Raw genomic sequence first — 16796 nt, forward strand, 5'->3', positions numbered from 1 at the left:
CTTTCCCTTGTAGGTGATGCTGGTGAAGAACTTAGCGGTCACCCGGGGCCTGGTGAATGGTGCCCGAGGGGTGGTAGTCGGGTTCGAGACTGAGGGGAGAGGTAGGTGGTGGGGGTGTGGTCCTACTGCTTGAGTTTGCAGCAGGGGCCTGGGGTAAATACAGGAGGAGGAGGCTGGGATGGAGAGGCGAGGTCTGCTCTGCATTTCTAAGCCCTGAAGCTGGACTAAAAGGTTGGGCTTCTTCCTCAGGGCTTCCCCAGGTGCGGTTCCTTTGTGGAGTCACTGAGGTCATCCGTGCTGACCGCTGGACGGTGCAGGCCACTGGAGGCCAATTCCTTAGCCGGCAGCAGCTGCCCCTCCAGCTGGCTTGGGCAATATCCATCCACAAGAGCCAGGTGAGCAGCCAGTATGGGACATGGGGCCAGGGCAGAGCAGAGGGAGAATGGGACAGGCCTGAAGGGGACTCTTAAAGGTTTTATGGAAGTTGAGCTAGACCTGGATGGAAAGTTCCAATTGTAAAATAAACCTTGCTTTAGTGCATTTCCCACTCTGCCTCCTTCTCTTCCTTTCTCAGACATTTGTCATTTCCCCTTTGTCATTTCCTGCCCCGCTATCTTCTGAGATACTACCAGATATGTTAAACTTAATCCTTACAACTGTATAATAATCATTCCAGGGCTCAGAGAGGTTGAGTAACTTGTGTACGGGCATACAAATAGTGAGAGGCAGAGCTAGGATTCATTTTCATGCCTGTCTAACCCAGGCCTGAGCTCTTTCCTTTTGCCTCTATCCCCCTACTCTTATCCTGGATCATCTCCTGGACCCCCTCCTATTCAGACACCCACATAGGGTCAACCCATTCCTCTGCCTTGAGAATCCCTGGACTGGGCAAGGAGATCCAGGGGCTGTAGCTGAGCTGGTGAGGTGGGGCCAGGCTCTTGGGTACAAGGGAATTTAGGCAGAGCTGGCTCTATCTCTGTCCTTCTATCCCCCAGGGAATGTCCCTGGACTGTGTGGAGATGTCTCTGGGACGTGTATTTGCCAGCGGCCAGGCCTACGTGGCCCTTTCCCGGGCACGCAGCCTGCAGGGCCTGCGTGTCCTAGACTTTGACCCCATGGTGGTTCGCTGTGACTCCCGTGTGCTGCGCTTCTATGCCAGCCTGCGGCAAGGCAGGGGCCTCGGTCCGGTAAGAGAGAGTCACCCAATGGTGGGCCATGTGGCTGTGGGCAGTCTGAGAGCTAGGATGGAGGAAAGGCCAAGGGACCCTGGGTGGGGGTGGCAGAGCCTTCCCTGGCTCCACTGGGGACAGGGGCAAAAGGAAGAAGATGTTGGTCCCCAGGCTGTGGTTCTGGGGTACAGCAGAAGCCCATTACTTGGGTTCTCTGGCTTTGATCTAGGAGTCTCCAAATGATGATGAGACAGCCTCAGACCAGGAGAATGTGGACCCAAACCTTTGAGCCGCCATGAGAAGACAAAGGATGGTTTCCCCCTCCTCCCTAGTAGGCCAGGACCCTGGGGAATAACAGGGGGAGAGTGGTCAGTGCCTCTTTCTCCCTTCATTAGGGGCTCTCAGCCTCCTGGCAGGCGTTAAGGGAGAGTGCTTCCCACCCATTTGCCAGCTGTCCCTCAGTTTCTCCCCTTGTTCTGGGTGAGCTGCTTCCCAGGTCAGTAGTAACCCTTCCTGAGCCAGTGGGAATGGGCCTGTGCTGGGTATCTGGTGTTAGAGGACAGAGCTCTGCAAGGGCTGACCACAGGGCCACATGGTCATGAACGCCACCCCATTTGGGCTATGGAGGGAGGAGGCAGATGCTCCAGGAGCAGGAATAGGCTATAGGGGTCCTGGAGGACTCAGGCCTAGTTCCGGCCCTAAACAGAGAAGGGAACCTGGAGAACCTTCACAGCTAGGCCCAGTCTAGCATAGCCAGGAAAACCCCTTCTTGAGCCTGACATAAGAGCACACACTGCAAACTGTGTGCACGTATCTTAAACTGTTTTTTGGTGGGGGAAGAAATAGTGTGGGGGGATTGAAATGGATGTTCTTAGATTGTATTTATTTAGGACAAATAAACTTGTGAATTGTGTAAGGCCTGGGAGTTGAGTCTTCTGCTGCCTTTAAGAGGGCACCCTTGCCTGGGGCACTGGCTACTCTTGTCCCAGGGAGGCTAATCCTGTGCCCCCTGCCCCAGCCTGCATGTGCAGAGGTGTTTACTGAGCTCGCAGCACCCTTGTGAGAGGTTTTGTTAGTATCACTGGTTATTTGGAAAGCTGTGTTACCTGAAGTTGATGACTCACAACGAAATGACAAAGCAAATCACCGTCACCCAATAGTCAGACAAGGACACACTAGAGAACTCACATGGTGAGAGGTGGGCCTGCTGCAACATCTGACAAATGCTGGGGCTCTTACTTTGGGCCTTCCTGCAGCCCTCGATGGGGAAGGGTCATCAACAGACTAGCTTCAGTTGATGAAAAAGCTTGATGGAAATGGCTCAGAGGCCCTCATAGGCTGGTTAAAACTGTTATGGTCCCCAGCTTATGAGTGAAAGGTATCAATTCTGGCTGGTAAATACAGTTACAGTGGAAGCATGCATTGGCAGCTACAGGGAGCAATGGCTAATAAATATAAAATTGCCAATGATGGGAAGGGTAGAGAATAATAAAACCATGCTGGTGGCTGGAGGGCATGAAATCTGGGTGCTTGAAGGCATTTATCCTTGTCATCCAACAGCCAGCAGAGGCCCTAATGCAGAGTAGGTCCTCAGGGAGTGTCTGGTTAAATGGTGGAGGCCACTGACATGGGGGCTCAGTGCTGTGGTGGTTCAGAGGGGCGAGAGGGCCTCATACCTTCACTGCGGGCTTCGTGAAGGAGGAAGTGCTACAGCCTGGAGAATTTTACTGATGGTTACAGCTCAGGGGCTAGACCTGGCTTTCCATCCTAATTTTGCCACTTGCCAGCTGTCTGACTTTAGGCATGTTACACAACCTCTCTGAGAGGGTTTCTTCACCTATAACGTGCAGGTGGTAACTTCCTTTTGCACAGGGTTGTTGAGAAAAAGGCCAGCCACATGACAGGAACCTGATCAGTAGCTATTATTAACATTTATGATTACTAATGATTATCACCACAATGTCTGTAGAGCAGATCTGTCTGGTTCCTACACTGGCTCCTTTGGCAGACAAGATCTGGGCTCAGAGGCGTGCCAGTGCAGCCCCTGGGTGATCTCTGACTATCTGACCTTGAGGAGCCGATTATTTTTCTGTGGCATGAACCCTTCTCCCTGCCCCAAATAGAAGACACTCTTAGGAGGAGCCAAGCCCACCAGGGTGACCCCCTCCACAAGTAGGCAACATGGGGGCTTTTAAATATGGTGCTGAGGGCCAGGGTGTTCCCACATGACGGTCCTCCTCCCAGGTCCGGCTGTTAGCAGGTCACACTGGGACCCTGCCCTCGGGAAGCTTATGATCTGGTTGCACCTTGCATTTTTTATTCCTTCCACTTAACACACAGTTTGGGGACCATCTAGTTTAGCACGGATATCATCGTCTCGTGCTTTCTGGCAATTCATCACCCTCTGGAGTTCTTAGATGGAAACAGGAGAAACTGACTCAGGATAACTTAATCAGGGAAAAGAAGGTAATGGAACAGAAGGCTAGCTCAAAGAAGTGATATGAAGGCCAGAAACCCAGGCTTGGAAACAAGTGGGCACCAGGGAGGCTAGAAAAGGAGTGGAGCTAGGAACAGCGGGCCAAGAGGAACTCTGCAGCCACCCCTGGGTACGGAGCACAGCCACCACGAGGAAGGAATCCTGCACTCTTCTGTCTCCTCACATCACTCAGTCCTGACCTAAAGGCAGGTATGCGTCTGGTTGGGCTTGGTCTCCTATGCAGGTCATGCAGCCACTGGCAAGAGGCTGAATATGCCATGAAGGAGCAAGAGAGACCAGAGCTCCTGCCAGGAGATGAATCTTACATCATCCCCCAGAGCGAGGCTGTTGAAGATACCTGAGGGTCCTCTCCTGGGACCCTCTTCTCTGACTCCGCCCTCAAACTCACACTGCTGAGGCACCTTCAGCCTCCAGCACTTTGCCCTCATCCAGGTACTGATTTCAGCTTCCCCTAGTCTCATATGGACTTGCTCTGCTGAAAGAAGTCTTCCTCATAAGACTGCCCGGGCACCAGAAAGTCCTGTCCTTAGCAATCCCCTCTCATTGTGAACGTACTCTCCAGGAGGCCCAGGAGGAAGGCAAACACGTTCCCTATGGGAGGGGGTCTAGACATCCCTACTTCTCAGGCCAGATCACAATAGTAGATCGTCTTGTGAGGGAGGTATGCAAAAAACTTCAGTTTTTCACTTCCTTAAGATCTAATTCAATCTGATTTCTAACCTGTGTCCCTGGGAGAGTAAGGAATCCCCATCTCAGTCAGTATTGAGGTCTCCCCACCCCCAGGGTCTTAACAGGCAGGAGGTGGGCCCTGTAGGAACAGGCCTTTCACCTCCAGGGCCTCATGTAGCTGCTGATACCCGCACTGACCAGCATCCACAGGACATAACTCTGCTGGGCCGAGGGCAGAGTCGGGTGAGAGACTTTCCAAGAGCCACTCTCTCCAGGGCATAGTGGGAGGACCTCATACTCTGCCCTCTGGAACCCTGCCACCTCCCTGTGGTTTCCCCAGGAGACCCTCTAATCCTTTTCCCCTCTCTAGTCTTGGGGACCCTCCTCTCTCTGACTCTTCCTTCCCCCAACATAATCCCCTCAAGAAATTGAACCTGGGAAGCAAAAGTCAGAAGAGTATATCTTCAGGTAGCTTCTGGATTTGAGGCAAAGAAACAGAAAAGCCTGGTGACCCCCTCAGAGTATAAGGGCAGGAATGGGTGGATAAATATGGGCAGAACAAAGGAGGAAATTTCCTCGGTAATCCTGTCATACTGAGATAAGGAGACTTTCTGTTCATCCTGTGTGTTCATTTAGTCATTCATTCTACAAACCTTTATCCAGTGCCTCTACTAGGCCAGGTGCTGGGCTAGACACTGGAGACCCCACAGTAAACCAAAGATGTGGTCCTGCCTTGGGATACTGTATTGAAGGGAGAGAGACTGATTCTAAATAACAAGCAATTATTTAGAATAAAGAAGGTAACAAGATAATCTCAAATTGTGACAAATATTAAAGAATCAAATAATAGAAAGTACCTGTGGGGTGGTGAGAGCTGACTTAGAAGACAGTCAAAGAAAGGGACTCTGAAGTGGATGCCTTCCCCCGTCACACCTCCCCAATGTGGCTACATGTTTCTAGCAAATCCGAAATGGCCAGAATAACCTTTTATGACTCATCTGAGACATCACCTCCTCTGTGTTCCTAGCTCAGCCCCTTTCTAGGCAGAACGGTAAGGTCCAGCCTCTGAGCACATCTATCATGCTATTCTTGGCCGTGGGCCTGTCTCCTGCACCACAAAGCTCCTGAGAACTAGACCGAGTCAGTTCCCCACCTTTTGAAGCCCCAGCACCCAGCCCAGCACATGGAATGGGGCAGACCAAGAGCAGGGAATGAATAAAGTAATGAGAGAATGCAGAGAGCCTGCATTTAGGCAACCACAGGGCTTGCCACTTGCCTGAGCATGCTGCTGTGACGAAGGGGGTATCTGCTTCATCACACTGCTGTGGGGGGCGGGGGAGGGGGACCTTTGACTCCTGTTTCCTCCCTACTTGCCTAGTCATAGGGATTTCCCACTCTGTCTTCCACTCTTCAGAGAAAGGCTGGAGATGAGTTTGTCAGGTGAACAAATTGGAGAAAGGCATTTGGGAAAAGGGAACTACATAGTAGTACCAAGGCTCAGAAGTGTGAAAGATGAAGCTCAGTGGTCCATTTTATTAAAGACTTTAAAGCAAGAGAAGATGGGAGCTGGGGGACACAGGCCTATCCCTGAGGGGGCCCAGCACTGGGTGAGAGCCCCTCTGGGGGTCTAGAGGGGCTTCTGTGTGTCCCCTACCTACAGGCCCCCACAGGTCTGTCTTGACTCAATGCTCCCTCCTCAGCACCGATTGTGATCTGCCTTGAGAGTAATTAGAAATTTACAAGGCTGTCTCCCCTAGAATAAGGCGAGACTTGTTAGCAAGAACTTGGCTTAAAGGTCTTTGTGCCCCTAGAGCACTCGGCATGATGACTTTAGAAAGGAATGTTTGATAAATAAAAGAACACAGGACAGTGCCAGATCCCCTGAGAGGCAGGGATGTTTACTCCGATTTTGAAGAGGAGGTGGCTGAAGCCTGGGGAGCTAGGCGGTGGCAGAGCTGGAACTAGAACCTGGTGGCCTCCCCTTGGTTGTCCCAGAGCTGTCCAAAGGGATTAAGAAGTGAGGATTAGATGGCAGAATGGGGGAGTGCCCACCTAAACCCTACCCTCAGCGGGGCGGACAGGAGAGGCTTAACTAGGCATGCTTTCTGAGGTCCTGGCATATTTTGCCCACTCCCACCAGGCCAATGGTCATGGTCATGGTTCAAAAACCCAATCCCAGAGCAGCCAGGCAGGCCCTCTGGCTCCCCAAGAACCGCACAAATGTGGACCACTAGGTGGCGCCAAGTGGTCATTCAGTCCCTTCCCAGAGACCTGGCAGGTCCTTTGTCTCCCAGTCTGAGGGCCTGGGTAGGGTACATGGACACTTCAGGACCTGAATGCCCAGTAACCATAAGGAGGGGGAGGTCCCTTTGTTGAGACGCTTGCAGTGGGCATTTATTGAGTGCCTGCTTCATGGTTTGTATTCATTAGCACTTTTGTTTTTCACAATAATCTTGAGGACAGTGGGACATTATACCCACCTTATGGGAAGAGAAAACTAATATCTAGGGAGGTTAGGTGACTTGGCCAAGGCCACACTGCAAGCTGGGTCTGGAACCCAAGTCTCAGGGTCCTGGGATTTTTGCAAAGTCAGTAGAGGGCCCTGAAGTCAGATATTGGCTCCATTGCTTCCGATGTGACCTTGGACATGCTGCCTAAATCCTCAGCCCTAGTTTCATCATTAGTGAAATGGGGCTAACAGCCGATCAATGGAGTCAGGACAAGTAAAGAGCTGGGGTGGGGTCAGGCATGAGGTAGACGCTCACAGTTAGCTCCTATTATTCTTACTTGAAGTGGCCACCTTGCAACCCCTCCCCCACCCTCCCTTCTCCCTCTCTCTTAAGTGGCTTGGAGAATAACAAAGAAAATTAACAGGAGCCCAGAGTAAGTGAATGCTTTCTTCCACAGTGTTCTGTCCTGATGGAGTAAGCTGTGCCCATCCACTAAGGGGAAGAAGAGAATGAAGTTTTTTCCCTCTCCTTCTCTCAAAAAATGTGAGGTCTCAGCCCTGGTCTTTGAGTTCACTTGTCATAACTGCCCCTCTTCTTATCTCCATCCATCTTCATCTTTTCATCAGAGCTTCTTCAACAGCTCTATGAGAGGGATCTTTAGACTTAGTTTACAGAGGAGACCAAAGCTCACAGGTGGGCAGCTCAACGTCTCACGGCTGTAAACGGTGAAGCCAGGATGATCACCCAGGTGTGTGAGGCCTCATGTCGGTATTCAGGGCCCTCGCAAAATGGAACAAGCATGGGGTACCTCCTGGCCCCTAACTTTGTCCTAGAAATCTCATACTCAAGACTCCATTTCTTTAGGATTCCAAGAGCATCACCTGCTGAGACATAAATGGCTGGGAGGGGCCAAGATGGAAGAGGAGAGACTTGAAAGGAGACCCTGATTAGGGAAGTGAACCCCATGTGCCAGACAAGCTCTGCAGGGAGGGCAATGACTGTGCTGCCTTCCAGTCCTCAGCCTGGCAGTCTACTGGCAGATGCTAACCCCCCACCGCCACAAAGGGCTGCCCCTCACTTCCCTCCCCCAGTTGGTGTTGGGTTCCGTAAGCAGAGACCCAGCTCACCTGGGAAGGTGCAGAGTGAGAAGGGCGTCCAGTTACAAGTTGGGGCTTGGAGGGCCAGCAGGGGTGACCTGGGGCAGGTGTCCCAGGAGGCTCCAAGATACCCCCACCCTGCAGGAGCTCCCATGCTTACCGCAGGAGGTCCTATCTTCTGGGTTCCTTGCCTCCCTGAACCCCTCCCAGCTCCTGGGGGCTGTAGTGGAAAGACCATGGCATCCAGCCTCAGATGCCACTTGGTAGCTAGCGCATGTCAGTTCCCTGAGCTGGGCCTCAGCTTCCTCATCCTCATAATGGGGGTAGGGTGGGAATAAGCCCTTCTTGACCAACTGCCCCAGTCAATATCAGGACGGATCCTTGGACTCTGCTTGGTAAACTGTGAAAGGCTGTGCACATCCCTGGGGAGGCTGTTTTTCAGCCTCACTCCTTTCTTGCCAACACCCAGGGTGGCCTCCTCCCCCGCCCCTCATCTTGGGCCCTGGCACAGCACTTCATGCCTATTTAAGGCAAATCTCCTGATCTCCTTTTAAATAACATTCTCTCCTTGTTGTGGAGAAGACAAGCTGAGCTTAGGGAAAGGGGAGGGGAGCCCCAAGTATCCCATCAGAGGGTGGAGGGGGAAGGAAAGATATAGGGGTAAAGCAGGCATGTGGAAGGCCCTTGCCCTCCCCACCCCCCAGCTACCCATTTTGGTCCCCTCACTGCACAGGCCCTGGATTGGTTCGAACCCCTTTAGAGGGGCTGGGGCACTCCCATAATGCTTCATGCAGCCCCTTTCAGGCTCTGGGGGTAGGAGGATGGAAAATAATGCAGTCCTGGGGCACTGGGGTTTATGCTTTGGAGAAGTGGCACAACCAGGGTGACCAGGGGGGAGAGGAAGGGTCTGGGGCAGGATTGAAACCTGATCTCATAGCCGACCAGTGTGAAGGATAAAACACAACTGCTCTTTGGCTCAGAGAGGCCAAGAAACCTGCCCAAGACCACAGAGCTAGTGAAGGGTCAAAAATCCAGGCCCGGCTGGCTCCAAATTGAATGCTTTCTCCCTTTCTCTGCCAGGTCTCCTTGTGCTGGGGTTGTATGTGACACCTGGCAGTGACTCTTATCAGGAACCAGGCATCACTGAAAGCCCCCTGCACATACCTTCCCTTTGCCTGCCTCCAGGCTGGGCACTGACTTCTTCCCTTCTGCCTCCCTCCTCTTTTCTCCAGGCCCACTGCACTTCTCCTTTTCCTGGGTTTCTGGCCCACCCACCCCAACAGCTCACCTTGACTTCGTTCATGCACTCAGAAACTTAGAGCTGGAAGGTGGCCTGTCCCACACCCCGCCAAAGGACCCAGGCTGGGGATACCTTCTCACTGTAGGATCCCAGCAAGGCCCTTCCCAGCGGCTTAGTTCTTTCCCCTTGAGGTCCAAGGCCCTCCCTCTCCTGCTTCCTTCTCTCCCCTCTTCCCAGTCTTTTCCCAGGTGGCTGCCTCCCCAGCCTCCCATGTCAGCCCACTAATCCCCCTGTGGTCCTCACATGACTAAGAAGCCCTCTCCAGGGTTCAAAAGGAGAGGGTCAGGGATCCTTTACAGATCATATTGCCTCCTCGGGACCAGGCACTCACTCCTCAGGCATGTGAGCCCCAGCAGGCTGGCGCCACCCCCGCATCAGTGTCAGACTGGCCTGGGGGTGGAGGACAGAGTGAGGAAGAAGGCCCAGCCTTGTCTTCCTCTAGGCACTCAGCACAGAGAGGACCACAGCGGTAAGCTGGTCCAGTGGCCTCCTTTCACAGATGAGCAAACTGTGGCCCAGGGTAAGGGAGGACAGGCTGGGGGTCCCACTGTGAGGCAGAAGCCAAGCTGGGTCTTTCTGGGACCCGTGATAACCTTAGGTGGGGACTTGATCCCTGGGGGTGGGGGGTCTATTACAGGAGGAGATTAAGCTCCTTGTTTAACAGGGTTGTCCTTGACCTTCCCAGGGTCTTTTGAGCTCGGCTCTACCATTAACCCTTTGTGTGCCCTTGGGCAAGTCCCTTTCCCTTTTTGGGCCTCAGTTTCCTTTTGTAAAACAGGCGGGTTGGGTAGATGATCTTTGAGACCCCCTCCTGGAACAGACCTCCTGCACTTCGCATCAGTCCAGGCCCAACCCCCGAGGCCTCTGTTTCCAGGCTCCTGCCCTGGCCCAGGCCTGCCTCACAGCTCGCGAAGTTTGCTCCAACTGCTTCTGAACCATCTCTGGCCTCCATTCTCTTACCTTCTGATAAACCACCCCAGACACTGCCCAGGTAACCTCCTGAGGCTTGGGCACCTCCCATGCCATCCCCCCCGCCCCCATGGCCTCCCTCAGAAGGATCTTCCTCATCATCTGACATTCAGCATAACCCATCTGCAGTCTTGGATGCTGGGCTCAGCTTCCTCATCTGCCAAAGGCACTAACAACCCCTCATGTGGGCGTGCTGTGGTGTGGACACACAGCGGGGTACACGTATGGAACCTGGGAAAGGCTGGATAGCCTAACTGGCACTTCCCCTCCATGGCCTCCCTCAGAAGGATCTTCCTCATCATCTGACATTCAGCATAACCCATCTGCAGTCTTGGATGCTGGGCTCAGCTTCCTCATCTGCCAAAGGCACTAACAACCCCTCATGTGGGGGTGCTGTGGTGTGGACACACAGCGGGGTACACGTATGGAACCTGGGAAAGGCTGGATAGCCTAACTGGCACTCCTGGGTTCTCTGTGCTGCAAAGGCTGTCCAACCACCCCTACTCTCCTTCATCCAAACTGGCGATGTCCTCCAGGTCTTGTTCACCCCCTCCTAGAGAGGCAGGCCCCTCTTTGGCCCCATCAGAGGTGACCTAGCCCTTATAAAGCTCACGCAGGGCTGGACTCCACTCGCCTGCCTGCACCTGCAGCTCCCACCATCTTGTGGGGAATGTATAACTGGGGGCTTCTAGAGCACCAGCTGGCAGGACACTTGCTGAGGGAACAGCTGGGTCTGTGGGCTTCTGCCTGCTCCCCTTTCCTTCCCCCAGGACTGTGTTTTTGACATAGATTATCTTTGACCCTCAGAGAAATCCTCACTACCAACTTCAAAAAAGCTCATAGTTGGGCTTCAGGGGAGACTCTAAGGAGGTTTTAGACCCTGTCTGGCCCTGTTCTGAAGACTGACCAAATGACTCTCAGAAACCTTCCCAAAGACTCAGAAAGGGGTAGCTGGCAGGAAATACAAGTTATTAGAAAAGACTGGTGACTGAAGCCAGAGGTGATGTACTTTCACCCTTAGCTTAATTTTAACTTAACATCACTGGTTTCCTTTCTTGCAGTCAGCTTCATGTCATTTTTAAAGTCAGTGCAGTGGAAATCAATAAATCTGAATTCTGAGGGGGAAAAAAAAGAAGAGACTGCGAAGGGAAGAGAAACCAGAACCTAGAAGCTTGGAGACCTCCCAGCCTGGTGTCTAAATATTGCTTCAGCCACTTACTACTTGTAGGGCCTAATGTCTACATTAGGTTACCTAATGTCTCCGAGCCTGTTTCCTCATCAGCAATGTGGGGATAATAATACCTATCTCATCTTATGACAAGAGAATTAGATGATACATACAAAGTGCTTAGCTCATGGCCTGGTATCTCAAAAATGCTCAAAAAGTCCTTGCTTATTATCCTTACTGTAGACAGATGGATCAAGGCCCCCACCTGACAGGAGGAGAGCTGTTGGAAAGTAGGGAGGCCCCACGGCATAGGTTGCTTAGCCAAAGGTAGGCAGCTGGTTAGTAGCTAGAGTAAAACACAAAGTCCCGGGCCTGGTGCTATGCAGTCTACATACAGATCTCATTCAAACCTCAGTCTCTTTCTGTCAAAACTAGGGGTTTGGAACAGAAGCTTCCTAAGGCCTTTCCAGTTCAGTGAATACTTGTAGGTTTTCAGTTTACAAAGTACTTTTCACTTTATAGAGCCAATCTATAATTCTGTGAGTGTTCCATTAGTTGTAATGGTCACACAACTAGAGCTTGGACTAGAAGCAAGGGTATGGCTCTATCTTTCCCCAGATCCCGGTGGCAGATAGCTCTGAGAGGGATGGGTGAGACTTGAACCCCCACCATGGCCCAGGATATCATGGAAGCTTGGCTCTGGCTCCTGCCCAGCGTCCGGTTCTGTCGGGCTGTGCCGAGGCCCAGAGGCCTGGGTCTGGAACTCATCAACCCCACCTGTCAGCCCTCCCCTGGCTGGCTCACAGGGGCCTTTGGTTATCACTAAGGGGAGTGCAGCCAAGAGTGAGCTGAGTGTGGCCCCAGTCCAGGGGCCCAGCATCCCTTCCCTGTTTGTTGGGCACTTTAGGGCAGAGAGCCGTGTTCTCATCAGCCAAGCACTCCCAGTTTGACTGAGTTGTTATATGACAGACACTGTGAAAAATGTGAAGACCTCACTTATTCATAAATATTTATTGAACACCTACAGTGTGCCTGGCCCTGAGCTGGCTTCAGGAAATCAGACAAAAATTCCTGCCTACATTCTAATAAAAGAAGCTATAAAGGAAAGCAGAAGTGTGATGGGAAATAAAAGAGAGCAATTCACTTTACACAAGGGAATCAGAAAAGGCCTTTGAGCTGAGACAGAGTACAGCTAGAAAGAGCATTTAGACAGAGGAAAGGACCTACGAAAGGCCCCGAGATAGGAAAATGTGGAGTGTTTGGAGATCCACAGGACTCGTGCGAGGTGGGCACATAACAAGCTCTCCCTCAATAAATGCCAGCTGAACAAATTAACAATCATTAAGGATTTCTGCTTCGAGCCAAAATGAAGTAACAGGGATTGGATTTACATTCCTACCTAAAACAGCTAAAATGCCCAACAAAACATATGAAACAAGTGTTCTCAAGACATTGGATGCCAGACAATGAAAAGTAGTGACTCCTGAGAGTCGGGAAACAAATGAGGTGAGCCCTAAGAATGCCCCATCTGACTGCCTGACGACTTTTCAGAAGCACAGCAGAGCAAGAGGAAGGCAGCTGGAGTCTGGCGGTGTCCCTGCACTGGAAAGATGAAGCCAGAAGTCGGGGACACAAGACAGAGAACTGAAAAGGCGAGAGCAGCACACACAACTCTGGAGCTCTATAGAGGGTAACTCTACAGTACTTCCATCCAGTGCCTGCGTGTGAGGAAACTACCGGAAATCATCGTAAGAGCCATTCAAAAGGACTAGAGAGAACAGTCCTGGGAGCTCGCACAGGGCTGGGCACTGTGCTGGCTCCCACAAATCAGAGTGGGAACCTCACACTGGGGCATTGAGTAGAGTGCTCTGAAGAGATTTGGGCTCAGAGGTGGGTAAAAACTAAATGCTGCTCTGGCCTCATCTAATAAAAGCAAGACCTGAAAGACCAAACTATTTCCAAATAACTTTTGCACCCTGGAATAAAGCTCAAGAGTATTTATAAAAATACAAAAATATCTAGTGCAGAACAAAAATTCACAATGTCGAGCAGCCAATAAAAATTAGCATGTATACAAAGAAATGGGAAAATATGACCCATGATGGAAAAAAAATCAATCAATTGAAATCTACTCAGAAATTACGCAGATGATAGAATTAGGAGACGCAAACATTAAAACCGTTATTATAACTCTTCCATATGTACGAGAAGGTAAAGGAAAGACTGACCGTGTTAAGGAGAGACATAGAAGATATTTTTTAAAGACCCAAATTGAAATTCTAAAGATGAAAACCATAACGTCTGAGATAAAAATACACTATATAGATTAATGGAACATTAGACATGGCAGAAGATTAGTGACTAATTTGGTCATATTAGGTGCCTGGTCATCAGGGCTACTTTTAACTCTGGCAAAGTGGATATTGTTGCCATCGATGACCCCTTCATTGAATTCAACTGCATGGTCTACATGTTCCAGTATGATTCCACCTGTGGCAAATATCAAGGCTGAGAACAGACATCTTTTCATCAACAGAAGGTTTATATTCATCTTTTAGGAGTGAGATCTCATCAACATCAAATGAGGTGATGCTGCTGCCAAATATGTTGTGGAGTCCACTGGTGTCTGCACCACCTTGGGGTAGGCTGGGGCTCACTTAAAGGGCGGAGCCCAAAGGGTCATCGCCTCTGGTCCTTCTGCTGATGCCCCCACATTTGTGATGGGCGTGAACCATGAGAAGTATGACAACTCCCTCAAGATTATCAGCAATGCCTCTTGCACCACAAATTGCTTGTTCGCACCCCCAACCCCCAGCCGAAGCCATCCATGACAACTTTGGCATTGCGGAGGGACTCATGACCGCCATCCATGCCATCACTGCACCCAGACTATAGGTGGCCCCTCTGGCATGATGGCCAAGGGGCTACCCAGAATATCATCCCTGTTTCTATTGGTGCTGCTAAGGCTGTGGGCAAAGTCATCCCTGAGCTGAATGGGAAGTTCACTGGATGGCCTTCCGTGTCCCCACCCCTTAATGTATTGGTCATGGATCTGACCTGCCATTTGGAGGAAGCTTCCAAATATGATGACATCAAGAAGCTGGCATCAGAGGGCCCCCTAAAAGGTATCCTGGGCTACAATGAGGACTAGGTTGTCTCCTGCGACTTTAACAGTAACACCTACCCTTCCACCTTCAATGGTGGGGCTTGTGTTACCTTCAAGGACCACTTTGTCAAGCACATTTTCTGATATGACAATGAATCTGACTACAGCAACAGAGTGATGGACCTTATGGCCTCTATAGGGCCTCCAAGGAGTAAGAGTTCTCTGGATCACCAGCCCTACTGACAGCATGAAAGGAAAAGAGGCCCTTAGCTGCTGGGGAGTCCTTGTCACAATTTAATCTCCCAATATACCAAGAATCTCCCATCCTTGATACAGTTTCCATCCCAGACCCCCTGAAGAAGGGGAGGGGTTTAGCATGTACTATCAATAAAGTACACTGCACCCAACCAAAAAAAGACAGATTATACTAAGGTATCATAAATTGCTTTTAAAAAGTGATAAAGACTTAAAAGCAGCCAGAGAAAAAAGACATAATACATACGAACGAAAATAAAAAGAGATTTTTTTTTTTTGTCAGAAACAATGCAAGTGAGAAATGGAGCCACATCTTTAAAAAACAGAAATAAAAACATAAAGACCAGCCTTACCCAAGAAAAACATCTTTCAAAATGAAAGCGAGACAACGTGGGATGAAATTAGAAATTAAAGACAAAGGAAATTTGGGAAATTCACAGATAAGTGGAAACTAAGCAAAACTCCAAAATAAGCAATGGTCCAAAGAAGAAATAACAGGGGAAGTTAGAAAACACTTTGAAATAAATGAAAATAGACATATAGATCAATGGAATAGAATTAAGAGTCAGAAATAAACCCATGTGTCTATGGTCAATTGATTTTCAACAAGGGTGCAAAGAGTATTCAATTGTGAAAGAATAGTCTTTTCATCAAATAGTGCAGGGACAATAGGATTTTCACATGCCCTTACCTTATATCATATACAAAAAGCCCAAACAGATCACATACCTAAATGTAAGAACTAAAATTATAAGACTTCTGGACAGACCACAAGAAGGGTATCAGGAGATATTGGTCAGAATCAAGAGACCTGTCCTGTCCTGATAATCGAGGATGTGTACATATGGCTGAAGCAGGCATATATATAAGGTTCAAATGAGCAGCAGGTCAGTGGGGAAAGCAATCAAGTCCATTTGGGCAGTCTGGGAAGGTTTCATGGAAGAGGTGCCACTGGCATCAGGTGTTTAAGAAAAGTTATGTCCTGCATTTGTGCGGACTTTAAAGTTTACTAAGTGCTTTCATGCCCTCTCTTTAGAGTCTAGACCCATCTTCTAGCCTCTCTTTTAGGTTATTATTATACACCCCTCTGCACAGATGAGGAAACTGCCTACTAGAGACATTGTGTGACTTGATCAAGCTCACACAGCTTGGCAGGACAAGATGCAACCCCCAGTGTTTTAACTCGAGCCCTGACTTGTTCTCTATTTGGGGTCAGGAAAAAGGGGGAGGAAAGTGGTTGGTGGGTGGCAGGGATAGAAAAGGGAGAGAAGCTCCTCTGAACACTGTGTCCTCCAGAAGGTGCCCCACCCACTACCCTGGCTTGACACCTGAACTCCACCTTTGAGCTGCGCTGCAGGACTGTCAGATCAGAGTTTCCACTCCACACCTTTCTCCTGACCTCCAGTTCCAACAGCTTGTGGAATCTCAAGACTCAAAATGTGAACTCATAGAGTCTTGCAGTGTTAAAGAAACCTCAGGACCCATCCCAACCACCAGAGGATAACGATGCTAATAATCAAAGCCATATCTATGGCTGCTACCACATACACACACAGGCCTTGAGCTTTGTGTGTTCTACACAGCACTGCATTTTATCTCCACACACACTGTGAGGTAGGTACTATTAGCATCCCCATTTTACAATTTGGGGAAACCGAGGTTCGGACAGTGTATTTATTGTCTAAGCTTACATAGCTAATAAGCTGTGGATCTAAGCCCATCTGATGATAAATGAACAATGATTATCCTACAAAATTACTTCCTCCTCTCAACCTGCCCATTTCTACAAGCAGCACCACCAAGTCCCCAGGTCTGAGACTCTGCCCTTTCTCCAGGCTTCAGTGCCTCATGACAACCAGCAACTCTGAAAGAGCTGGAGACTGGAGAAGGGTTGCAAGCAGGCTGTGGGAGGGAACGGGGGACTTGACTGCTTCATCTACCAAGCGTGGATTTAATGTTGCTTTAACTTTTAATCCCGATTTTGCAAGAGTTAAGTTTAATTGCCAGGTTGCATGCCCTCCAGGTTAAAAGCAAGGAGTTTGAAAGCAGAGACACTCGGGTTCCAGTCTAGTCCTGGCTTTCCTACTTTCCTCCTCTGTGATCTTGCGGCAGCTTC

At 50.1% G+C, this 16796-nt stretch overlaps 1 protein-coding gene and 1 pseudogene across 2 annotated transcripts in view; both read left to right on the forward strand.

Annotated features, from left to right (window-relative positions):
* Positions 1-2085, forward strand: part of PIF1 (PIF1 5'-to-3' DNA helicase) — an 8232-nt gene extending 6147 nt beyond the window's left edge. For both annotated transcript variants that reach the window (XM_006920266.3, XM_015596140.2), the window contains exons 10-13: positions 14-101; positions 250-395; positions 996-1187; positions 1399-2085. In XM_006920266.3, the coding sequence (XP_006920328.1) occupies positions 14-101; positions 250-395; positions 996-1187; positions 1399-1458 (486 nt within the window). In that variant the 3' untranslated portion in view covers positions 1459-2085. The remainder of the gene's footprint in view (positions 1-13; positions 102-249; positions 396-995; positions 1188-1398) is intronic.
* Positions 2086-13765: 11680 nt separating this feature from the next.
* LOC102893686 lies at positions 13766-14668 on the forward strand (annotated as a pseudogene).
* The last annotated feature ends 2128 nt before the right edge of the window (positions 14669-16796 follow it).

Source organism: Pteropus alecto, unplaced genomic scaffold (assembly GCF_000325575.1).
Source record: "Pteropus alecto unplaced genomic scaffold, ASM32557v1 scaffold86, whole genome shotgun sequence".
NCBI lineage: Eukaryota > Metazoa > Chordata > Mammalia > Chiroptera > Pteropodidae > Pteropus > Pteropus alecto.